The sequence below is a fragment of the Falco peregrinus genome, chromosome 3, assembly GCF_023634155.1.
Source record: "Falco peregrinus isolate bFalPer1 chromosome 3, bFalPer1.pri, whole genome shotgun sequence".
Classification (NCBI taxonomy): domain Eukaryota; kingdom Metazoa; phylum Chordata; class Aves; order Falconiformes; family Falconidae; genus Falco; species Falco peregrinus.
In genome coordinates this window covers 48359245-48385797 of record NC_073723.1, presented here as the reverse complement: position 1 = coordinate 48385797, position 26553 = coordinate 48359245, and the positions used below count along the sequence as shown (strand labels likewise).

Here is a 26553-nt window from a genome sequence, read left to right as displayed (position 1 = left end):
CTGAGTGCTTAAAGATTGCTCCATCCAATGAACATTCAACTTACTAGGAGTTTTATATTGGAGGATTAGTTAATAGCTTTTCCCGAGTACCTTAAAAGAAAAAGCTGAAGCATAGACTGCTATATAAATAGGATGAATAAAAAGTTATTTACAGCATAGATATTTCCAAACAGAATTCTCAGTTGTGTGTTTTCTCTGAGCCAAAAAGAGCAGGCAGGTCCTATAAAAGCTCTTACAAGCAATGTGGTAGTTTTTTTGGAGGAAGGAATGGGAAGGTTGGCAATAGTTCATTTTTACTGGTTAGTGGAGACAGCTAGTTCCTGCTGTTTCACAGTGTGAGATTATGTGTTAGGCCCCTGAGTGACACAACCCAGATTCATCCTGGCACACACCAGCGGTCATGAAAGAAAGATGTGTATATGGAAGGAAACACATTATATTCTGTCTGTGGGGATAAAATATAGCCTCTACCCTAGCCATTCTGATTCTCTAGTACAACTGCTGCTTCTCTTGATTTTGGCAAAAGATACTGCAGGCACCTCCTCTCCTCTGGTAATGCATTTTTTTTCCTTTCCTTGACCAAGGAAATTGCAACTGCCAGCTCTTGTACTGTGGAAGTTGACAGTGGAAAGCTGCTTATTCTGCCGGCAGATTCATCTACTTAATTTATCAAAGGCATGAGAGAAAAAGAACAAACAACATGAGTTCTCTTGAATAATGGTATGAAGGTATTCCCACTTCCAGATGGTCAGTTTGACCACAAGTTTGAGAGCTTGTCACTGCAGGGTTCACTGACAAAGCTAGCCACACACCGGTGCAGGAATGCTCAAGGGTATTTATCCCACTAGCTGCTCTGGTGCTCCACCTCTGTGTTGAACCTTTCTTTGTGGTCTGTTCAGATGGATAAATAGCCCATGTCCCTCTGGAAATGGTCTGAGACTGATGCTGGGAGAGCCTCAGCTTCCCCAGAGGGGCCTGAGCGTCTCCCTGTGAGCAATATGAATAATAAACACTGGTACCCAGGAGAAGAGCCTGTCTCCAGACTGAAAAGCCTCCAGCCATGGGACATTGGTTTTCAAAGCATGCCATTGTACACTTTTCTCCTGTGAAAACTAATATGTGGTAAGGTAGGCAAGGGTTTCTTGATGCCTTATCTTGGTCTTATCCTTATGTGGTGATGGGATGCCACCCAGCTGCTTCTCCAGAGAGCCAGGAAATACACCCGGTAGCCCAAGCTGAGAAGCCAGAGGCACTGTTCTCCAGCTGTGCCCACTTCTTAACTCTAAAGGTGGTCCTTTCTTCAAGTGCAGTCAAATAGGTGGTCGGGAGACAGGTGCATCTTCCTTGCCAGTCTCATGAGGGGGGGGTCTCGAGACCATTTCCAAGGGATATCATCATAATTCTGTCATAGCTGGGAAGGAACAGGGAAACAATTAATCTCCTGCTGCAACCCCAGGGGCTGGTGAAGTGAGGATGCCTATGTTAATGATTATATTCCTGTGACATCTGCATGGTACAGAAACTTGGCCATGACTAATTGCCTTTCCAGGGAATGCCTGAAACTCCCTGGGGGATTCTGTGCTTTTCTGCTCCCTGATTCTTCTTGATATCTCCAAGACTGAGAGACAGATGCAAACCAGGATTCAGTTCCTAGGGTGATTTGGGCTTAAAGCAGATGAAAATATGACATGGGGAGAAATGGAGGAGAGAAAGAAATTCACTGTAAACCACTATTGGTTGGGGATGTCAACTCTCATTCATAGGACAGAGACAACCTTCCACTTGGGCACCACTGAAAACATGTAAGGCTGCAGGAAGGAAACCAAAAGGAGACAGTCACTCAGCAGACTGTGAATCAGGATTTTAATTTAGCTCTTGGGAGTGCCCTGCCATTTACCAATAAAGTCATGTTTTCCTAGCAGTTTGTTGAATATTGTTGCTTTAGGAGGCCCTTATGCACTCTCCCAACATGGCAGGAAAGCCCTCAGCTTCTCGGAGAATGTGGAGCAGGACAGATCTCTACTCTCTCGGGAAGCTACTTGCTTGAGGGGACCTGGTCTCACACAGGCACCACTGCCAGTGCTGCAGCCCTAATGGTGTGTGAGGAACTCCTGTGTTTCTCACAGGTGGAAACTAAGGGGCTTCTGAGGCCCAAAGTGACTTCATCAGCTTTTGATGAAGCACTGGCTGTGGTTAAAGAGCATGCAGGTGTGTGGTGCTGTAAGGAAATGAGAGCACACTGAAACTCCTTAGTTGTGCTGCTTAACATGCCTAAATGGCCTCATTCCTGATTGAAAAAGGAACAGCAGCTGTTATGCAGCACCAGTAGCAATGCCTGGTGAAGAAGCTCTGAGATACAAAGCTTAAGACAGCTGCAGCACACTGAATTTTTTTTTTTAATTTCACTTCATTCTCCTTCTTAATTCTAGCCCATAGTTAGTAGTGCAAAAAAATGCTCTAATGTTTACTCCTGAGAAATTTCAGGGCAGCATCTTGAAGAGCTGTGGCCAATGGCTGTGTCACACCCCATGACAAGGTTAAGCCATCCCTGTCACTGCCAGTGACACCATCAGATGCCTGCCTGATGGGTCAGCAGGCACCCAGCTCTGCCTGCCCCTGAGCCCCAGAGCTATGGAGGGGACAGCTGGCACAGGGACCAACAGCACTGAAATGACAGGGACAGCCTGGCAGCGTGGGGAGTCACAGACTGGTTGGCATACCACAGAGCCTCCAGGCTGATGGGGGTGTGTGGGAGCTGAGCACATACTGGGAACACCCCAGTTTTGAAAATAGAAAAGTGGAAATGATTAAGCTAAATAGCAAATTTACAGGATTGTTTCCATCTGTGATGGCATGTGGTGGGCATGGTTTGGGGGTATCACCTGGCTGTGTGCATAGGCAGGGGGTTTGCTGCCTGTCTCACCTGAATCTGCAGGGTGCAGAGAAAAGGAAGGGACAGTAAAAAGCTGTAGAGCCAGCGATGTGCTAGCACAGGACAGCCCAGTACCCATGACTTTCAGTGCAAGCATGCAAGGTGCACCTCTCTTCCAACACAAGGAGATTTCTTTTGGTGAGAGGGCTTTGTAGGGGAGCAGAAGGCACCAGGGGTTTCTTTAGACCATCCTGCTGTCTCCTCTTTAAATCCGTGCCTAGTCCTACTGGGCCCTACTATCTCCCTACCAGTGGTTCACATACTAGAGATCTGCAGTTTGGCCATGTCAGGAAAGGAAGAGAAGCCCTGGGGATGACTGTTTATTTGGGGAATTCAGGTAGCAGCTGAATTGAGATGGCCATAAAAATTTAGATGACCATAAAATGCTGCTGTAGTATGACTTGTGGCCATTTTGGAAGGATCACCCAGTCGTGGAAGATGCTGGGGAATGCTTTATAGGTCATAATGAAACAGACGTAATAGTTTTGTTTATCCTTATAAAGTGCCTTGCCTTGTATTAAAGGAAGTAAAGGAAATAGTTTTCTGATATGTTAATTACTGCAAGGGAAAATTAAATACAAGAAGTTGGGGTTTGTTTTTTATCTTTGTAATGGAGGTATATTCTAGAAATAAGTCATCTAATGTCTTTTATGATGAAATATTACCCAGTGGGATCTGTCCTCACATGGATCTCATCTCAGTGACACAGATGAGGATGCTGGACTCATAATTTTAAAGTAAATTAAGCCCAGACTTTTCATTGCTGGTAAATTGCCAGAACCGTGCTTGGTTGGACAAGCTTTGGTCACTGCTGTGCTACAGAATGCATTTCAGTTTCCTTTTGCACATTAAACCTTAATGCCTCCATCAAAAAATAATTTGATTGGAAAATTAAAAGTTGGCTGCTTTTTCCTTTCTAGAAAAATGAATTAAAACTGAAGGGATTTGTCCATTTCTTCAGAACAAAAAGAATAAGTGTTAGCACATACTGATAAGGAAGTAAGTAGTGCTGCTAAAGAAATGATTTTTTTTAAAGTATTTGGGCACACCTAATTAAAAGGCACATAAGAAAAAAAGTAGAACAATCTCTTGTTATTTAACATGGCAAATACTGTTGAGATACAAATACAGTTAAGTTTTCTCTGGTAACTAAGCAACAGAAGAAAACGCCACTTATCTGAATTTATGTTTATTCTATTGTGTTTTAGCTCTTCAGTAGTGATTTTTATTCTCCACACTTCAAACACAGGAAGAACAACTGTTTATAGTTAAATTGTTTAATGTACTGTTTGATACAGGGGCAAATTAGGCATCAGAATAAATGTCTAGGACTGCTACAACCAGCCATTAATGACTTTGATCTTCTCACAAATGAATCTGTAGATTATGTAACATAAGGAAATGTCCTTTACTGACTTAGGCATTGTAATAAATATGGGCTACATGAGGCATGAAGTCAGAACATTTTCATTTTTCCAACGAATGCAAATGGTCTCTCATTCATGTGTGTCATCCTAAGGCTTTTTAGATTAAGCACATGGGAGTAATGTAGTCTTTGACACTTCTAAACTGAAGACTCTTTTCTAGAGCTGTGTGTGTTACCATCAGATGATGGTTTCATTAAGGTGAAAATCTGTAGCAAGAAGCACTAAAGCTATAGTCAGACTGGGCTTGTATATGGCTCTGCTCTTGCATATGCACATACTTGTTCACCTTGTCCAAATGAAAAACAACTGAACATAACTCTTCCTAATCTCCAAAATCTCAATTTGTAGCTAAAGATTTGCAATAAATTGTGGGGATGGAAGAAAGGAGGTAAGGGCAAATGGTGACCTTTGGGATGGGAAGCCCAGAGGAGCTCGGAAGACTGAAAGATGCTGAGCCAAACCGTGTGCAGCAAGAACAGTTCAGTCCCACAGGCAGGGGAGCAACACATCCACCAGCAATCAGGATTTGGTTTCTCTGTTCCACTTAAAAAGTTTTAGCTGTCTGTACTAAAAAGAATAGTGTCTGCAAAGCATAATGGAGCACCTTCTGAAATCATTTCATAGAGAGAAGTAATGGGCATAAATGACACCCAGTTAGAAGTAAACTGGTTAAAAACCCAAGCTCTGTTAAATCACTGCTAAAAGCCTCTTCAGTTTCAGTGATATCAGGATATTCACCAAAGGCCTTTTATAAAAGAGCAGGTGAACTGTAGTCAGGTTGGAAACCTTTAGCCCAGATGCCAGTGGCATCTCAACTCTCCCAGAATATCTGACTCTGAATTGCCTCCCACGTGGAAAGAATTCTGGGGCTCTCATTGACTACCTTCTTCTGGAACAAGAGCTGAGCAGAAGGTTTTTTTATCCACAAATCCAAGACAGAGTATTACATTCCTAAGAATAAAGGAGAAAGGAGTGAGATTTTTCTGCACACAAGGAAAGGGCAACTCATCCCCGTCATGGGCTTATGAAATGTCACCTGGTTTTGAGTCTGCTGAGTAAAAGCTATACCTTGCTCCTGCAGCAAGGTGTTAGGTTGGTCAGCTGCCAGTTCCTGGGGAATGAATGCTGAGAGATTATTTATGTTCATCCAAGTTAATCAATCAATGTTTGTAAGCACTTTAAACTTGGAAAGCAGTCCTATAAATATTTGGTATTACTATATAATTACACTACCACATCTCAATTAAATGCACAATTGGGCATCCTTTAATCATGCAACTGAAGTGCCTCCAGAAGTATTTCAAAGGTAGGTATCTCAGTCTGTGCTGACCATCCTCAAGATCGGTATGTAAACCTGGAGCAAAATGAGGGTTCTCTATTTTGGAAACACTGGAGAGCCACTGTCTAATCAGAATGAATGTCTCTTTCCCTAGAACAGAAATACATTTTTACCACAACTACAAATATAGGTAATTTTTTGCTTCTGTTTGTCTTGTCTTGAACACTTCTTGTGGGCAGCACAAGGACTAACAACCAGCTCTTTTGTTTTTTAGTTTACTGCCTTCCCTCATTAATATAATGGAAAAAGAATGTCACTTGTTTTAGATTCATATCCTTCAGGGTTATGCTTTATCAATGGTCTGTACACTGTGCTGTGTGATCTACTGAAATAAATTTAAACAATTAAATGCTGAAGCATTCTCCACTTCCTCCAGAGGGTAAAAAAGACATTAAGCCTCAAATAATGATATATATGTTGCCACCTGATTACTAGCAATATAGGAAATATTACTTCCTACTCCATTGTCTTCATTCTGAATAGTAAGCTTGTTTATATCAGCGTTGACAACCCAAGCAGTGGTCTGGCTTGGGAAAAATAATTTTAATATAATGTTTGATACTTTTTTCGTGTTACATTTTATAGTCTAACTGTAAAATCTTTAGGAAACTCAGTTACTTCTAAGCTTTTCTCCACAAACATGAGAGCTATGAAATTGTGAATTTGGGGGGGTGGTGGTGTATTTTTATTTGTTTTTTACTTTTCTAGTGAAATCAGAAAATTTAGTAAACTATTTTACTTATTAGTTGAAGTAGTTGCATCACTAGATAGCAATATTGCTACTGTACTTTCCATTCCTCCTGTTTTTCCCTTTCTTCCTCTAGTGCTTTAACTCTTGCTTCTTCACTCCTTGTCATCTCTTTTCAGGTCAATTAAATGCTCTTTGGGGAAATGGATAGGCAATTTTTTTTGTATTGGTACAGCGCCTGCAAAAGACTGTAGTTGAGGCCTCTGGATGCAATCACAACAAAAATAATAACACTCACATCTGCTCTTTCAGGTTCATTGGCATCAATTTACCCTACAATGAACCTAAGATATTTTCCAATGCAGAGCTGTTATTACTACTTCCTACATCTTTCTGGAATAACTGTATATAAGTCACAAGCTGGACTCAGAAAAATGTGAGCTTCCACCAAAACAATACCAGAAGACCAAAATATAAAAACTCTTCGGGACAGGAACTACCTCTGAGTGTGTCTGTATAGCATTTGCTGAAAATAGGACTCCAGTGAGGGTGTCTAAGATGCATATATATACGCATTATGTAATTGCATATATATATATAAAATGGAATGTGTCATTACTGCAGTGTTAAGCTATATTTGGAAACCACAACAAGAAAAGAACTTTCTCCCACTATCTTTTTTCCCATTTCACTGTGGGGGAAAAATCTTTGATATATGAAGCATTTTATGAGACCATCTTTTTATTTTAATAACTGCTAATTTGCACACCTAACATAAATTGCTGGTGCAATTAATTGTGTATGCAAATGAGAAAGTTTAGCTGTCTAATCACCTGATTGTGCCTATAAATCAGTGACAGTAATTATGTGTGTAAATGCTCATTTCAGCCTGCAATTAATTTGGCCAAAATTGATTGGACAGAAAAATCTACCCTAGGCTGAAATCCAGTGTGTAAAAAGAGAAAGTATCTTCCTCCTCTGCCTCTTGTGTCTAAATTGCAGAGAGCTAAATAGACAAAGAGCAATGATTCCCCAGTCCCCAATAACTCACTGCCAGTGTTTCACAATAAAGTGCAATGGGAGAGGAAATATTTCCATAAGGGTTCATTAATCACAACATATTTGCCATGCACAACCACTCTGCAGAGCAGGTAAAGAACCCTAGGGGATGTTGCCTGGCACAGCATGTCATTTTCATAATAGGAAAAGTATTTTTTGCACAAATGCTGTAGAACTGAAGTTGCAGATGGCTCCACTGGCAGAGCTTGAGCCTCCTGGCACAACCCTCAGCAGCCAAAGCTACTTTACATATTTATAGCAAGGGTTAGTAATATCTCAAAAGAAGGATGCTGAAATGCCGTCTGCCCCCTGTATGTGCACTATTCCCAGATGCGCCTCTTTGGGAGGACATGAGGCAGGCCAAACAAGCCCCATCCAGCAAGCAACACCACGGAAGAAAATCCAGGTCTTCCCTGCCCCTGGTGTGCTGCAGGAGACTAATGAGAGGTCTAGGAACAATTAAACTGATTGTGACTGAGAAGCTGGGAGTCTGACGGACCCTGTTAGCAGAACTGTGCAGCAAAAAGATGCCTTTACAGCTCAGCGGCTTCTTTCAGATCTGGGCAGCAAGCCATTTCACATTACCTAACCCTGAGGACACCAAAGCGCCCCTGTTATCCCATCATACTCTGACCCATCTAGACCTGCTCAGTGTTTTGCATGAGAGGTAGGGTTGTGTTCTTGTTTACTGTACCTCTGTGGTTTCAATCTCAGAGTGGTTCATTGCCGCTTCACTCCCACATGGGACTTTGATAAAATCCAAAGCCACCTGGTGTGATTTTAATTTAAATGTGAATTTAATGTGTTTTCCTTTTATATTGCTATGATGTGCATTGTCAAGAGAAATGCTTCAGGCTCAGATCTGGCCTCTCAGCTGTTTCTGTGCTACTCACTGGTTTTGTTTGCATATTCCTGAGTCAAGCTGTCCCTCTGCAGTGCTGTGTGTATTGGGTGCAAGGGTTCATTGGGTACAAGGACAATGGTCATTCTTCAAGGGGGCAACTGAGTCTCGGGCTGCTCACCAGTCAGAGGCCAAAGATCTTCGCATCAGCAGAAAATACCTACAGAGTTACAACTGAATGGAAGAGGGGGATGAAAGGTTGCATGCAGCCTATATAACAATGAGGGTTCCTCAGTTCATCATGCTCCACTGGTTATGAAAAGGATTTTAAGACAAGGATTTGTGAGAAGGAGAAATACTGAAATGTTTTATCTTAACCAATTAAAACAATTCACATTAGAAGTGGTGAAAATTTGCTAACTTTTTTCTTATTAGAAAATATAATCTCACTTTTAAAAAAATGTGCTGTGGAAGCATATTAAAAAGATCATAAGGAAATGCTTCAGGACCAGGATGTGAAAAATATGTCAAGAAAGAAGAGAAACAGAGGTCCACATCAGTTGATAGCCCAACAGGGCATTCCAGTAGGATGCAAGACATCCTGATGGAAGAACAGTATCTTAATCTTCAGAGTTTTTTGTGAAGTGAGACTGTTTGTTTCAGCCAGCCTAGATTAATTTTGAACTAAAATTGTAGGAGCAAGGTGGGAACCTAGACTGACACAGAATAACAGAGAGTGGATCAAAGTTCACCCAGAATAGCCGTTGTGCTGTGACACAGGTGTGTCGTGGGAAACCACTGCAAGCTCTGCAAAGGTCATGAAAAGCACCACATCAGCTGGGTGGCCTGGCCATCAGAAGACATCCCTCATTTTCTAAAACCACTCATTGTTCCTGCACCCACTAAAATCTGTTTAATTGGCTGGTGGCCAGGTGTTTTTCCCCCAGCTTGCACAGGCCACCGGAGCTGACACATGCTTTCTGCCTGTTACTTCTCTAATCTGCTGGTTACTACTGCCAGCAGCAGCCTGTTGGGCTCCTGGTTCTGGCTTCTTATTGCTGCTGCTGCACGGGAGCTATTGTAGTGAGTCACTTCTAATCACCAAGGGAACCCACAGCCAGATCTCTGCTCCCCCTAAAATAGGAACTCGCAGCTACATCTTCTCTCCTCCTAAAATAACCAAGCTATGAGAAAAAAGCACTATATATTTGGCAGTATCTGAAATATGATATTCAATGCATTAGATGAGTGGAAAAGCAGTACAATGAGCTTAGCCATAGCAGGAGCCCAGGCTGAGACCACTCAGGTTTGCAGGTGTAGGTGGTCTTCCAAGTCCACAAAGAGCCATGCAGAAAGGAGATGGGTTCTTTGCAGGTTCTGAGCGGAGACCATTGCAGAATGAGCTTTCCCCCACCATTATTTGAAAAAACTCTGAGGGAGGCTGTGTAATCAACACATTCCCCTTATATTTCAATTCAGAAAGCTGCGTCCTTGAAAGGAATGCTATTTAACAAATAAGACTATGCTAAGCTTTTTACATGGATTTATGAAGGCAAGTCTTGTCTTCAGTTTAGTTTACTCGTATCACGTCAACAATTATAAATCGCAGTACAATAATCCTTTTAAATAAATGTTCATTATTTTAAAGTATATTGAAAAAACGTTTACTATTTTCAAGCAGAAATGTTACCTGTAAAATATCATTCTGCATTTCTATAACCTCTCTCTTTTACTTCTAGGTATTTTCACACAATATACTTGGGTATTCGGAGTCGACAGAGTGGAGAGAATAACAGATGGCGGTTTTATTGGAAAATGGTGTATGAGTATGCAGATGTGAGTATGCTGCATTTGCTAGCCACGTTTCTGGAAAGTGCACCACAGCTGGTCCTGCAACTCTGTATTGTTGTACAGACTCGTACACTCCAGGCTCTCCAAGGTAGGGGTTCATTTGATCTATTTGTTTTTTATCATTTTAGGAAGATGTAATTTCTATACATACATATTTATCCTTCTTTCAAACTGCCGTGTGCCTTGTACTCCTGGCATAAGAGCAAATCTTGCCTGCTAGCTGCTATTAAGCTGATAACGACGACTCTGTCAAGAAAGCCTGTGTTGCTGGAGCTTTTTTAGCCTTTCTTATTGGCCCTGCGTTGTAGGTAGGATTTGTAATGTTTTGCTTCCTGCATATCCTTGTAATGGAAGAGCTCTTCTGATTATCCACTGGGCCAATGTGAAAATTGCATCTAACTATTGCTCTTCTCCCTATGCTTCTTTCTGTGAATGTTTAAAGCCCTCCAAACTGCAGTAATGAGGTTCACATGGTATTATGCAAAACAGAAAACAGCTATTTTGTGAAGAAAATGCCACTGTCTATGGAATATGTGTCCCTCAGTTCTCAGCCATGTTTATCTGAAATAACACAAGTCATCATCTGAGCATTACAACAATATTCCTTCAAGCTCTGTGTTTCCTTCTAAGGTTGATGCTTTCAGCAGGCATGATTACTTCTTTAAAATGGTAAATGCATGCATATGTCCTGCCATAGGGTTTTGTCAGCAATACAGACAGAAGAAAATCTCATTCTTTGCTACTTGTTTTGATGCTGCTTTTGGATACCTGACAGCTTTCCTTTTGTATTGCACCATTGTTTTGCCTTATGGCTGCGGCTGGGCAGAAATTATTAGCAAGGGAATTAAGATGAATGAGAACATGGGATCCAGAAGATGACACAAATGTCATGAGGCAGTGAGGAGTGAGAAGGAAGGGAGGAGGAGCAGAGGGACAGGGGGAGGAAGGAAATGCAGCATTTTTTACTTTTTTTTGTTTCTAAGAAACAACTCATGTGCTTGCCACTGTACAAGATAAAACTGTGACGGCACCTTGCTGCAAGAAGCTTTGGGTCTAGTTAGCTTATTATGAGTAACATGCAGTGAGACTCATCAGGTGTAAAAGGACTGGGAACAAAGTGGGTAACTGTGTGAAGACCTTGATCCTGGGTGGTTTCCTGTGGATAAATCAGAGCCTTTTCATTTACCTCCCCTTTGGACTGACATCTAATGGCAGCTGTCCTGCTTCCTGTGTTTTTGTGTTTTGTTTCTTTAGATCTAAAACTGTCACCTTAAGGGGAAGAGAAAGCCAAAGTTTCTATTTTAATTAGCTGATGCTCTGTACAAGGAGGGTTGCCTAAGCATTTCCTACAGCTATTTCTCAAAATTATGCTGCCCCATACCAACCAGTCAAAACAATTATCATTAAGGAGAAACTATTATCACTTCTAGAAGCTTTGTCCCCCTAGAAAACGAGAGTCCAGGGAAAGATTTAGGAGAAGAATATAACCAGAATACTATATGGTCAGCTGTAATCTAGCTATCTTCATAAACTATTAATACAAAAGGCCTCTCACCCTCATTTTAGTGCAATAACAGATCTGTCTATGAAAAATGTGGCTGGTGAGTAGGCACTAAGCCTGCAAGTGGTTGTTAATTAGAGAAAACCTGCAACGCTTCCATTAAAAGGAAAAATGGTTCCTGAAGCCTGCAATCAGCTCTGTGAAATCTATGTATCAGAAAGCAGAAGGAAATAAAACTATAATTATGGATTTCAGCTGAGAAGGCTGAAAATATTTACTTACCCTGTCTTCACCATTTTCTTCCATCTTCCAAGGAGAAAAGGCTCCATTAAAAAAAAACTAAGAAAATTAAACAAGCTTGTAGCGTTTTCTTAAACAGTAGTACCATTATATTCTCCTGATGAAAGCTAATAAGTTTTATTACGTTGCCAGCTGTGAAAATCCTTTTTCTGTTCTCTCTCCTTTCTTAAAGAAATGTTAAGGATAATACGTTGCACTATGGGATAGTAGATTTGCTGTGAGGTTGCATAAAGAGAGCATAATTTCTCTCAGTGATATCATACTTCAACTGGGTGTTTTAAAAGGCCTAGCCATAAGGTATACGCTTCAGCTAGCTGTCCATTCACTGAGCCTGTTATTGAGATTTCTAACATGGATCAATAAACAGAGTGTTTGATTGATTTTCTTTGTTTAGAGAAAGCTACTTGGCTTTTATTTTTGTTCTTCTAGTTCTCTGTCCCACAGGACAAAGTTATCATGACAGTTGATAAATGCCATCACTGGTCCACATTCTTAAAAGTAGGCTTCCATCACAAACCACAAATTTGGCATGGGAAATGAATGATACTGCAAATGTCTTGGTCTATAAGCAGGGTTTTTCTAGCATCAAGCCATTAATGACCACAGGAAACACTGTTAAATATTTTATTTATGAAATTGTCTTTTCCACTCCAAATGCACCAAAATAGTATCATTCCCAGCAGGAGAATGTTGTCAGTGTGACTGAGGATTCCTTATTTTGTAGTGGGTGTTGGCTAGGTGTGGATTATTTCTTATTTCAGCCCATAAACCCTGCTAATCAAGGTAAGACATGCATTCAGGAGTGTACATACATCCTTATGAAGATCAAGAAAAATGTCACACAGTGTGTGCAAACCCTTCCCTCTCAGTCATCCACACGCTACAGTAAGGGCCACTACAAAAGCCCAGAGGGTGCACCACAAGGTTCCTTTAGGACTTGCCTGGGCCTCCTAAGCATGAATAAAAAAAATCCAATGTGAACTTCTAGCATGGATTGCATACCACTGTACCGTGGCTGCTGCAGCAGAACGTTGCTTGTATGGGAGGCCATAGACAGTTCTTATGAAGCAGCATCGCTTTTCTGTGTTGGCACCCAGAGATACCAGAGTATTGATAAAACAGTACCTAAATTATTATCTAAAAATCTGATTCTTCTTTAAGATTTCATCAAAACTGTCACAATTAGAGGCAATGATCTTTCTTATTCTGCCTACACCCAGCAGCAGGGTCCTTCCCAGTGTGGAAGAAGTGAATTGGCTTATGGGGGAAGCTGATGATTTCTCAGTGTTAACTCCTCAGGAAGACTAACTTCAGTATGATGCTGGACTAAGCTGGAGCTGTGCTAACCCCTCTATTAACTCCACCTTTTCCACCCTGGTGGTTACTTTGAGTTTGAAGAAATATCCACTCTCTAGAAGTTAGTTGTGCCTTGAAAATAAGTAATTCCTTGGTCTTTTCCTCATGGGAGTCTGTTTCCCTTCCTTTCCCTTTATGTGCTCTGAGCACAACACTCCCACAGCAGCTTCGCTGAGCCAGCAGCACCTTCAAACTGTATTGCTTTTTTTGCTTTTTTCTTTCTTTCTCCTCTCCCTTAATTACTCTGTAGGAAAGTCATGTCCTAAGCATCTTTGTGGTGGGAGTCACTAGCTTCACCAGTCCTGTTCTAGGTGGGAACTATATGAGGAATGGGGCAGCTCTGCAGGTGAGCCAGTGTTAGCGACCAGAAACAGCCTAACAGCAACAGCCTGGAGGCCAGGGGGGACTAACTGACCTCAGTGCCAGCTTGCATACACCAACCACCTGAAACTCCTTGGGGATTCGGGCACTTTGCCCTGTGTTTTCAGTTCTGTTCCCAGGGCTGAGCAGCCAGGTCCTGCACTGGATCTACATCTAAGTCACAGGGAACTGAAATACCAGGGTTGAAAGTGTTTGAATTATTGGATTACCCCAACAAACTCAGAAGGCTGCAAGTAATTCCCTTAAAAATGCCTCCACCCTTCAAGCCATTTAGCAAATAAGCTGTAGTTTCACAGTCTTTGCTATAAAAACAAACATTTCCACAATAAACTGCCATAGACTAAGTATTGGGCCAATCTGCTGACACAGTAGTCTAAAGGCTATGAGACTCTTCCTTGGTTGTGGCTCCAGACATGCAGCGTAATGGTCACTTCTCACTACATTTGCTCTGCTGGCTTGACAGGTTTTACGACTGACAAACTGATAGACAGACCTGGGCTGGCAAGCTGGCTCAGTGGGGTTATTCTGCGATCACCTGAGGCCAGCTTACCTGCACACTGCCCCTGAAAATCTTTGATTTAATCATGGAAAGTCCTGCCAGCACCTCACCCAAGCTGCATGCCCCTTTATGTCACTGGCATTGCTGTGGCTGCACGCTGGGTCCCTCGGATACTTTTATTTCCCCATTGCTAACTTGGCTGAGGCTCAGTGGGATCCAGCCGTGCTCCCTGGGGCAAGGGGCTATCATACAACTGGTAGTGCCAGCGCTGCGGAGGCAGGGGAGGCACAGCATCAGGGTGGATAGGAAGGGTCAGGGCTGTCCCCTTCTGTGGCACCTTGTTTTAGAACCACACCTGCAGACTGGCGGTCATCCCTTGGCACTCTCTTTTTACTTCTTTTGATTTTCCTACTGTGCCTTTTGATTTTAGAAAGACTTAATATCTTAAATTTAGTAAAAAGCATCAAGAAAAAAATCCTGCTGATCATCTGATTGGAGAGAGACTCCTGTCCGTCAGCATACAGTTACTGTTGTCTTATTCAAGGGCACGGTGTTCTAGCTGCTCTTAGATGAGCAGATCGACAAGATTACTCCCTGGATTTACCACAGATTTCATTATTTATGCAGTATTAATTAACACATTGTTTAAATTATAGATTAGCTTCTCGTTCCTGTTTACTGCATATTATGCTGGTTAGTCAGCACTTGACAGTTTTTTCTTCATCAGCCCCTGGCAGGGGTTGTTCTGGCTTCTCCGTACAGTACTATTAATCAAAGTCTCTATCAAAGTTTAATCAAAGTCTAATCAAAGTTTATATCATATTCTTAACATAGGCTGACAGTAGTGCAGAAGCAAAATGAGAAGTTCAGAACAACTTATAAATTCATCAAGTTTCATTGAAGTCACCACACACCGCAGAGCTGCTGGATTCTGCTGAAACATTTCCAGAAAATCTCCCTGGCCAACCATTTTCCCATTTTCTACCAGCTCTGTTGGAAACTCCTACACTGTTCATATGCTGACACTGCAGCCAGCATACAAGAGTTCACAGTGCCAGCAAGCACTGCTCTCCAGTCCTACCCCAAACAAATTGCTGTTCCTGCCTGAGCTGAATGAGAAGTTCAGAGATTTGCTAGCAGTTTATGACATGGCTGATAGGTCCTAACTTCATCTGGCAGAAGGAAATTATGTGTCAGCTAGTTCATTAAAAAATCTCTGGCAAAGCTCATCCTCATGCATCAGGAATTCAAACTCTTTTCATATCAGTTGTGAGGACAATGCTACACTCTTACATGGCTTTTCTCTTTTTTTGTTACCTGCACAGCAACTTTGGATTTCTCTGTAAGGTGCTGCCTACATTTGCAGTGCCCTTTAAATAATAATAAAAAAAAAATATTCTGATGTAAAATCTTATACAGTTCAATGTATATTTATATGGAAATAAGGTGCAGCACTTGAGTTCTGGGCAAGCTGCCACTGCTTTTCTCTGTGCTGTCAAGGTTCTGCACCACTGCAGTTCAGCACCCAGCCTTTCCAGGGAGAAGGAAAAGCAGAGCAAGCAACAGTCAGAGGTTCTGCCTGCAACTTGGCAAAACAGATTTTCAGTGACAGGAATGAACAAATATGATATACGATGGAGTAAATGTGTCTTCTGCAAGTGACTTCTAAACTTATCTGTAGGCCCCTTTGCCAATCTTAAAATGTTATTGTGCACTCATTAGGATAGAGCCATTATATTAGCACACCCTTGTTTATGATAGGACTGGAGAGGACTTCCTGAAAGCCATCATGTCATATATTCTATTTCATAACCTGATTACAATCTTAAAACTACTTATACCATTCATATCTAATATACCAGTTGGAAGTTTAATTCTATGATTGATAGAGACCTGCTGCTGTCCTGCCTTTTTAACTTCACCAGCAGTCTGTCCCTATTTATCGTTGTGCCATCCCTGGTTTTACACTTGTTCCCTAAGGAAATGAGGTTCACGTGGTTATATAGTTCATTTCTGTCCTTCAGTCCTGACTTTTAACATCTCAAAGATAATTATGTTTCTTTAGATTTTGTGAAAAAAGCAGCCAAGTCAGAGTTAAAAACAACAAATGAGAGCCTCCACTAAAAGGAAAAGCAGGCAGATTTCAACTGTTATTCTTTTTTTTTTTGTAAGGCACCAGCCACCAATCAGTCCAAATATGCATCCTACCAGACAAGGCATTGCAATTCTCTCCCCTGCCCAGTAAGACTATTGTGACAGACAGATGGGATTAGGGAATAAGAGACACTTTGATGGGAAAGTAAGTATCATTCCTCCTGCTGCTCATTCTGTCATCTCATGAAATGTTCTGCGTTCTCTTGATTATCTTCAAGACTTTCCCTTCATCAGTTCCAGTCTGAATTAATCTCGGGTGAATATGGATGACCAAGACTGTACAGACTACTCCAGATTACATTTCTCATGGCAGTATCTCACTAGGTATGATCTAGGATTGTAATTCCCTGTTGACTCAGGCATTGCACTGGTTAATCCTAATTATTCCATGATCCTTTAAAACACACAGGCTCTTCTGGTGTCATGTCAATCTGATAAGGCTTCAATTGCATTAAAAAATTTATTAGCAACTAAATGCATGTAATGAAATTTCATCTCGTTTCTGCTTTTCCAGACTGCGAGGTACTCCTAATTTTTCCACATATCACTCTCCTTTTCTATATTGATAATGTCTCCCAAAATCTTATTAGTGTATTACTTTTTAAAATCAAGGTCATTAAGAAAAATATTCAGACAAGATTGCTTCCAAGGGTAATCAGTACTGAAAAAGGTAATAATAATTCTACTCCAGCTCAAGAGTGTTTCAATAGCATTTCAACATAATCTTGCAGTGTCTTTTGCTAGTTCCTTTACCTGCCTTAGATATCTTCTACTAATCCCCGTCTTCTCAAGCTTCACCAGTATTTCTCCTTTAGCCTGGTAATCAACACTCTGCCAGTTTTGCTAAATTACAGCTGCCACATTTTGTTTGTTGAGAAAGGGGTTATAAAAGAGAGATATCAAGTTAGCCTAGCCTCTGTGGTTCTTTTATGATCTGCTTTTTTTTTTGTAGGTATATGTTATTTTTTATCTTCTTCTACGTTTGCCTTCATTTTAATTAGGTTTTGCTTTCAAAGCTGCTCTAAAACTTTGTATTGTGTCGAAGCCTAGATTGTCAGCCTGTTTTAGCCAGGTGCTTGTGAAATGCTTCTCACCAGCAGAAGGATTTCATACACCAGCATTTTTGAATCCTGAAACAGGATTCTGGTTGCACTGGGTGAAAACAAGGAGCTTTGAGTTTTGCTTGTATCTACAGTAATGCAGATTTCCTTCCTGTTCTCATTTCCCATCAGCTGGCTCTGTCTTTGAGCCCTTGTTTCAAAAGCCCTTTTTGAAACTTGATCTATAAGGCACAGCCTTTATTGTTGATCATATTTTTCCATTTCCATCTAGGCACCATTTTTGAGGTGGGTTTGCACACAGCTAGGTTTTGAGGGGTTTTCCAGTTTTTTTGCTTTGCAGGGTTGAAAAGCTCCAGAAATTCTTCCATGTTTTGCCTTAAAGAAAATCCAAATCTCCTCCACAGAGAAGTCCCCGAACAATTAACTTCTGCTGCCTTCACTCATTTCTTTAAAATTCTGATAGGCAGACTTACTAACGGATCTATTTTTGCTTATCCATCCATTTTATTTAAATGAAACCAACATTCATGTGATCCGATGTTATTTTTTACAAGTAGCCATCCTATAACAACCTCAATGTTTTCTGTAACTAAGTTTAGAAAGAAGCCTCTCTGCTTTCTGTCAGGAAATCTGTCAGTTGTCACACTCTGGAATATCTGTGCTGCCTTCAGTAGCATTTGTTCTCCAGTCTATATCTGAGAAATTAGAGTCTGCCATAATGAGACAATTCTCCACAGAATTTCTCCCTGTAATAACAGTTTGAACATCTCTATCCATATCCAAATTTAACTCTGGAATTCTACAGCAGGGTCTAACAACTACCCACTATCTTTCCCCAAAGTAATTTTGTATGCAAACAGACTCTATTTTATCGGGGATCCCTTTCTGAAACATCAGTCTCTCATTCCATTCACACACACTGCTTTTACCATTATTTCCATCTTTTCTGAATACCAGCTCCCTTTCAGTACCTATGTCCAGGGTGTGATTATGAGTCCATGATGTTTCTGTAACCCTATATCTCTCCTTATAACCCTATAGTGCTTTATGCCCTGTACCCGCGACTATTTCGTGTATTTCCAAAAGTCCCGTCCCTGTCCATTCATCTATCTATAGCTATGATAAGTCAATACAACTTGTAAATGTAAAAGAGGCGATTTATGCATTGTGGCAGGGACTGTCAGCAAGATAAGGAGTCGGCAGCGTCATGGTGTTATTTCTTAGCACATCCATAACAAACCCAGTGTACAGGACCTCAACCCCTGAAAGTCGGCCAGAGAAGATAGTGAGCATTTTTCTTCTTTCTGTTTAACTGCAGGGAAAAAACACCATAATTCCTCTAGCAAAATCAGGAACAAGAGTGGAACTGCCTTCAACATTTTTTCCCAAATAATATGTTGTGATGACTCTCTTTTACTGAGCTTTTGCTAGTATATTTATCCTTGTTTCATTCCTAAGAATCAGTCATAAAAAGACCACAGGATTACACAGCACTATATAGACATAGCAATATGAGTTTGTGATACAATGCCAAAAATAATACTTGAGGTGCTTGGCCACTCATTTCCCATTTTTTGCCACTCATTAAATCACAGGAAAAATGAATATACCATGCAGGTCATTCTGAATGAATGGCAGTAAGGCTTCATAACATACCAGCATGAGATTTGCGTATGCCATTTTAATAGAAAAATTCATTAAAAAACAGTATTAGGAAGATTTTGTCTTCTTTCTTCTGGCCACTTTAGATATCCTAGTGATGTTTGCAAATTCATATGTCCTCAGTTAGGCTTCAAAACCCTATTGAAAAACCTCAAAAAATTAGCTGATTACCAAAGATATTAGGTGAGTGCCTCATTCACTAAATTTTGAAAAATTTTGTCATATATTTACATAGGTGAGCCCAACTTTAAGCACATATTTTGTAATATCTTAAAAGTATTATGCCAGTCTCAAAGGAAAGAACTGTAAGTGTTTTTATAAACTTGTTTGCACACAAACACAATTTTAAGATTGGTTTCTCAAGGCATTTCAATGCAGCTTGTCCCAGTACCAAGCTGATAGTCTCACCAGTCCGTGGCATTTCCAACTCATACAGATTGAGAGATATCATTTCTTAACTTGTCACAGAATCAAAGAACAAGTTAAGTTGAAGGTTCTTCAGGAGATCATCTAGTCCAAACCCTGCTTGAAGCATGCCCACCATGGTCATAGATAGATCAGGTTGCTCAGGGCCACGTCTCTGAGTTCTGCATACTTCCGTGGATGGAGATCTCACAGACTCTCTGGGTGAATTGTACCAGTGCTCACCACCCTGGTGAATATTTGTTTTCTTACAGAACTTCCCTTACTGCGATTTGTGACTGTTGCCTTTTGTCCTTTTGCTGTGTACCTCTAAGAAAAGTTTATCCGAGTTTTCTCTATAATTCCCCTTTCAGGTGGGAGAAAATGGCAATCAGATCTCTCCCCTTGCTTCACACCCCTCTCTACCAGCCCTCTGTCCAGGCTACACAAGCCCAGTTCATATGCCATGTGTTCCAGCCCCTAACCATCTCAGTGGCCCTCCACTGGCATCGCTCCAGTTTGTCATTCTCTCCTGTATTGGGGACCCAAAATCATATGGACAAGCAAGAATTTTCCTTTGCTTTTGTCTTTTCCTGGCTCCTTTCAGAGTGCTGAGGTCCCTCAGCAGGGCAGCCCTGCCCTCCAGTACGTCGGCTGCTCCCCTCTGATGGGTCCGGCCTTTAAGATCGTTATGAGTCTGGAGATATTGTGGACAGAAAGTCTTTATTGTTGGGGGGGAATGGCAAAAAAAAAAAACCAACCCCAAACCCACCATGAAAATTACTTTCAGGTTATCTACACCTTTTTAAATTTAATAGTGGCTCCATGAAGCTGCTAATATATCCATACATTGGTGATAAAGTGGTAAAGTGGTAAAGACAGCCTGGGACACAAAGTAGTGTATGTAGTTTCTGTGAGCGTGATATATTGCCTACACACTGAATTTTATCTGTTGGGGAATATCAGAAAGTTAGTGGCATATCCTTCTGCTCCCTTTTTGTTGTGCTGAAAGCACATTTGCCAGAGAACAAATTCCTAGCTCAGTTTTGGGCTACTGTGTTTTCTATGACTGGTACTTTTGTTCAGGGATGGGAAAAAAGTGATGCATGCTTGGCACAGAAAAAAACTTCCTTGTGTCTAATATAGCAGTGAGAAATTTTGATCGTGATTGTGTCTTACTCAGAGTGCCCAATACTGCAAAGATAAGAATTAATGTGAATTCTTCATCATGCAGTGGCCTTTAAAGCTTCGGTCAGGGAGCCAAATGTACATGTCCAGCTTTACTCCAAATACCTCAAGATGTATTTGGAGTAAAGCTGGATTACTCCAAATACAAGTTCTGAAGTTTTCTCAGCCTTTTTTTTTGTTAGTGCATGATATATCCCTTCCCTTGTTCATCTTGCACTTTTTGGCGTATATGCAAAATTACCTTTTTTGCCAAAATTTACCGGAGAAGTAATCCTTTCTGTTGAGAGTGATTTTAGCTTTAGAAAGTTGCAGATCATTTGGGACTGCATGTTTTAAAATGTGTCTTGCATGAAGTTCAAGTTTGATTCTATACAGGATATACTACAGATGATGAAATCACCTATGGAAATTACTATCTATAAATTATAAGTATTGGTATTTTTCTGTTGTGTATACACTAGGTGAATATCGAACTGCAAATATAAACAAACCCCCTTGAGTTCTTGCTTTGTGCTCAGTATCAGTGAATAGCCAGCTCTACAATGAGTCTCAAATGAAAAGTCCAGTCTGGCATAGGAGGGTCACCCCTGTGGGCACCTTCTTACCAGAGTCAGTGGAATTGCTTTTGTGAATAAAAGCTATACACTGGGCTGGAGTTTACAGGACCATTGTTTTACAAAAAGGTATTAAATAGCTCTGTTTTGTGTTAGGCTTGACATTTTACCTAACCTAATGGGGATACAAATCTATTAAATGTATTTTATTAGGTTTTTGCTTCCCTGACTAAATTATAATGAAAATAAATTTAATTTTTTTTTTCCTGTGGGTGTTATTTCTTGTAGTGTGTCAGTTAATAAGGTGGTAAACTATATTCTGTTCTCTGTATATAATGAATACAATTTAAGAACAAATCATTAATGGCTTTTGCATTACAGATGAAGAGTGAATTTCTAGTTTTGGTTTTGACTGGGGCATTTAGTGCATCGTTTGCGCATGGGTAGCCAGGGTGCTCACATGAGTTAAATAGCCTGGGCAGGAAGACTCTCATGATAGGAGGCTATTGAGTCGCTATTGATGCCAGTCCATTACATTTAATAGACACTTCATCTGCATGCTCTTTCCCACCCTACAGACGTTTCAAGGTGTAGAGAAATTCTTCCATTCTCACACAATTGAGACAAAAGCATGAACTGAATCCTCTCTGTGGGGTGCTGTGGCCCAGCCACAAATAGTCCTCCCCGTCACCCCCCAGCAGCCATCCGGGACTGTCACAGGCTTTTACAGGAGCTCTGGCAGCGGCACCTTCCTGGAGCACCCACCCAGTGTCACCGGGAGGACACAGCAACACTGTGGCAGGGTCAGAGAGCGGCCAAGGGACTGATGGGGAGCATCCCACAGGTGCTGGGCAGTGAAGCCATGGGGCTTTCAGGACTCACGGGTAGCAGAGTTCTGCAGCAGCGAGCCCCTTCTGCCAGCTGCCATATTGCTCTGAGCAAGGCTGCCTCCGTGTCCCCGGCAATGGGGACAACCGAATGACTCACAAAAAACCTGATTCACTGCAGTTTTCAGTCTGTGAAATTAAATAAACTAACCCCCATCTCAGCTTACTGTTTTATGCCGTGCCAAAATCTGCAGTACCTCAGGGGCTGCTTCGTGAGCCGTGCTGTCGTCCTCATCACAGGGGCAAGCGAAAGACGGGGTGTACCCCACCTTCAGCCATCTGCTGCCACCCCTGCGTCAAAGCCCTCGGAAAGCTTATGCAACTTCAGGCTGTTTTCAGGTTTTAATGAGTGCCTTCAGTGCTCTCATATTCTTTCCTGCTCTGTGGAAAAATGTATTGAGTGGTTCATTATCATTGGAAAGCTTGATAGATAGGAAAGAGCTGTTCATGCACCATCTAGTTAAATTGGATCTTTACCAGGTCTGTCGTGCCACAGAAAGGCATTCAGAGCTCATTTTGAACTCCGAGGTTAGTCACTCCTGGTAATGAAGCTTAATAAGTAAGATGCCCCAAAACCATAAAAAATTGAGCTCTGGTGATCTTCCTGATCCTGACCCTAAGTGGCATGGTAGCATTTACTCTCTGGGTGCTCACAGAAGCTTGTCATCCTTATTACTTATATATAGCACAAAACATAACTGCTTTCTTAGGTAACTGGGCTCTTTGCTGGTTTTGCTCAGCAGAAGGCAGAAAACATGCAACGTGAGTCCAAGGCAACAGTAAACTGAAAACAGTTTCCCGTGTCTTTTCTTCAGATCCACTGTAGTCCCAGCAGGTCTCATAGGCATGTCATGAGACAAGGACTCTCATCTAGAGGTTTTTAATCAGGTATTTTACCTGCAAGCACAATATACACTGAAATGGCTTGCAGTAAAAAGTGGTTCTTCTAAAGTGATGAATATTTTATATCTTTTTGTTGGCATTTCCTTTAAAAAGTGTGATTTTTACTTTCCACTCCTATGGAGTCAGTTTTGTTTTAAAGAGCTATCTCAGAAATGCCTGAAAGTTTCTTGAATGGTGAGTCAGCAGGAAAGAAATGGGGTTACAATCATCTCCTTGAGGAAAAAGTCCAAAGGTGTTTTCTGGTTTTGATGGTTCTTTTTTTCCAGTCTTTGAATTTCACTTCCTTGATAATGCAGGTAGCAGCAAAAAGGGGGAAAAAGTTGGGACGGGTGTATGATACAGCCATACACCTGGCTGACTCATTCCCCACACCTGCTCGGGGGTGGTTCACTTTCAGCTGCTTCAAAGCCATTCCTTGAAATACAGAGCTCTGCAAGCAAGGGCAGGATCAGGCCTTTGGCTTCGCAGCAGCAGCACATCGTGTGGCAGCAGTCTTTGGAGCCAGATGGGTTTTCTGAGCAAAGCATAATGGATTGCAATTGAATTGATATTTTAAGCTAACAAATGTTTAGATCAGAGAGGCTCACAACACAGACACTTACAATACAGGGCTGATTGCAGCATGACAGAAGCAACTAAGTGTTGTAATGGGGAAGGTGGTGTCAGCATTTCACTTCTAAATTTCAATTCTCAACGACTTGAAGCATCTGTAGAAATTCACTTTTAGCTGAAGCTTGAAAAGGACATGGGCCAAGACCCAGAGCAATCTAAAAAGGGATCCCAGTTCATCTCTGTATGAAAGGCTTCCCAGTATGAAAAAAACCGAAATGTAAGAGGGTAGTAAAATCTGCTTCCCCACAGATAGGGTCCTGTGTTTGTTTCTGAAGCTGAAGCAGAAGTGAGGCAATGAGAATGAACAGAGCTTTGAAAAAAGCTCTTCTGAAAAGATCAGCTGGATAAAATGTAAAGTTGCAAGTGATCTTGAGGAAAGCACGTCAGCCTTACTTCACCTAACATGAAAGCTAAAGGACAGGTAAATGAACAATGACAAAGTCAAAACTGTGTATTGAGACCATGCTCTCTTTAAACCATTAGCCTGTGTAAGGTATCCCTTTGTCGTAAAGTATCACTGAGGCCAAGCAACCAGTGAGGGTGACCAAGGATTGAAGAACCTTATTATTATTAAAAGTAATAACTATTAATAAATTATCATTATTAAAGTTAATAGCCATTCATAAAATATTAATGTTGTTGTTATTATATTCAGAATTCTAACAGCAAATGCTTACAATCCAGCCATTCTGGTGGTATTCACTTGCTTGTATCTTTCAGAGTTCTGTTTCCTGAGGTAGAAAAAGCCCTTTTCTTCATGGCGGGTTATTCCTGAAGTGTTTATCCTAGGATTTCTTATACCTTTCAGTGAAGTGTCTTGCACTGGTTGTTATCAGCAACACAAATTAAATAGCTGGCCTGCAAGTCCAGTAGAGCTGACGTGTCTTACGTTCATCTGTTACTATGCATGGGGAACTCTTCTGCAGTATGGACTTTTTCTCTCCTACTCAAGGTTTCATCAACAGAGAGCAGTCACCAAGACCAAGTCTTTTGGATTATACATTCAGAAATATTTAAACTAGCTCTGCAGAACAAATTAGGAAGATCAGACATTTAAAAATATCTCCTGTTTTGACAGTCTTGATATCTGTACACACTGTGAACTGATTTCCAGATTTAATGCTAACTAGAGAGCTCTTTATGCAGCCTTAAAACAGAAGAGACAGATCACTGCATATACAGAAGTTAAAAGGAAAATTGAATGGTATTGTAGAAGATGGTTAGACAAATACCTTAATGTAAGTAATTTGTAGAACAAAGTCCTCAACTAAGAGAGAATTCCAGTTAGAAACTTTCACACATTTTTCTACATATGAGCCATACCTGCCATGAAATACAAAAGCCCTGCTGGCAAGACTATGGAAAGATAGTTCTCAGATACTGAATACCTGGTCCTAAGAACTATATAGAAAACTTTGCCAAATGTCTCCACTGCCAAGTCTGGAAGGAGAGAAGATAAAGATCTGAAGTCTGAGGAAAGCTGGAATGTAATGAAGAGAACACCAGACTTTTAGATCAAGTCTTTTGGGATGCTGTGTTTGTTTCTTCCTGTAACACATCAATGACCTGTTACTTTGACAAATGCTTTAAAAATTGGATATCTAAAATTAGGAAAAGGGATCCATAGTTAAGCACATAAATAGGTAGTCTGCTTTTCAAATGGATAAGCATTTGTAACTTTTTGTAAAAAAGTTTACAATTATGTGTTTGTAAATATGTTATGGCTACAGAGGAATTGTCTAGATACCTGTTGACCAAATGACAGCTTGCCCCATTAAAAAACTGAAATCATATAACATTGAAAGCCATGAAAATATTTGTGAGACTTTTTAGGATATCCTGTGAAATCGTTAATATCTTGTAGTCTTGTGACCAATAATAATCCTGTCACTAGATATTTTGCAATTTATAATGCTTTCTTGACTCCATTAATAAGCACCTTAAAATCATTACTGGATTTTGAATACCGACATTTTTTTAAAATATGGGGTTGTCTGGAACACAATTATATTTTCTTTCATTTTTGCTCTTTTATTGAAGTATCTCATGCCCATCAGACTGTGGACTTGCATATAAGTGCATCTACATGTTTGCGGCCTGATAGGATGGCCAAGAGGAACAAAATCTTTCCTTAAGGAGATTATTCATTAACTAATATTTACTTTTTGATTGCTTCCCCCATATGGACACAAAAACATACATACAAATTCATTAGCACCTCAACAGTGAGTGCTAAAATGTTCATTAGTTTTTCACAGAGACTATTTGATGCTGGTTCCAGTTAAGCACTACTGCCCAAACATTCATTCTCTGGTTTATTAATCCACAGTGACAAATCCTACTTCCTCCTCCTTCTTGTCATCCCCTCCATTCCCCCTCACAATCACACTTTTCCCTCCCTGCCATTAGCAGAAGATGCTGGATTTAAGGACCATGTCATAAATTTTGAAGAAAAGGGAGGTGATGCTTTCAGCCAGTATTTCTGTTGTCAAAAACAGATGCTGTATCTGCTGAGTGTCTTTGTGTACAGTCATGAAAATGTGTTCAGCCCTCTAAAGACATTACACAGACTATGATGGTACAACTCACAGTGTGTTTTTATCACAGCCTCTCCCAGTAGTTAAAGGAATGTCAGGTGTCAGATGAGAAGGGTCACCAAACTGACTCTCATGCAATGAAATGCAAAGAAACTAATAAAACAATGCTAAGCTATAAAAAAATCAGCAATGCGTTATCTAACTGTGTCCAAAGTGAAGCAAGAATAGGCAAACTGCCCAGAGTGTTCATCTATTTATGTGTGGAGGGACTCACAACTGAGATTAGAAATTTCTAGGCGAATATGTGCTAAATTTGTGTTGTTCTTTAGCTGGGGCACAAGAAACATACCCATCTCTCCTCACTCAGGACTGAGAATTCCCCCTGTACATGGATGTCCTAAAAGCTATATAAGTTTGGC

The 26553-nt window shown here is 40.8% G+C and overlaps 1 protein-coding gene across 1 annotated transcript in view; it reads left to right on the top strand.

The window, feature by feature from the left end:
- XKR4 (XK related 4) overlaps positions 1 to 26553 on the top strand; it is a 231300-nt gene that overhangs the window by 140461 nt on the left and 64286 nt on the right. Inside the window, exon 2 of the mRNA XM_055799869.1 lies at positions 10026 to 10225. Coding sequence (XP_055655844.1) covers positions 10026 to 10225 — 200 coding nt within the window. The remainder of the gene's footprint in view (positions 1 to 10025; positions 10226 to 26553) is intronic.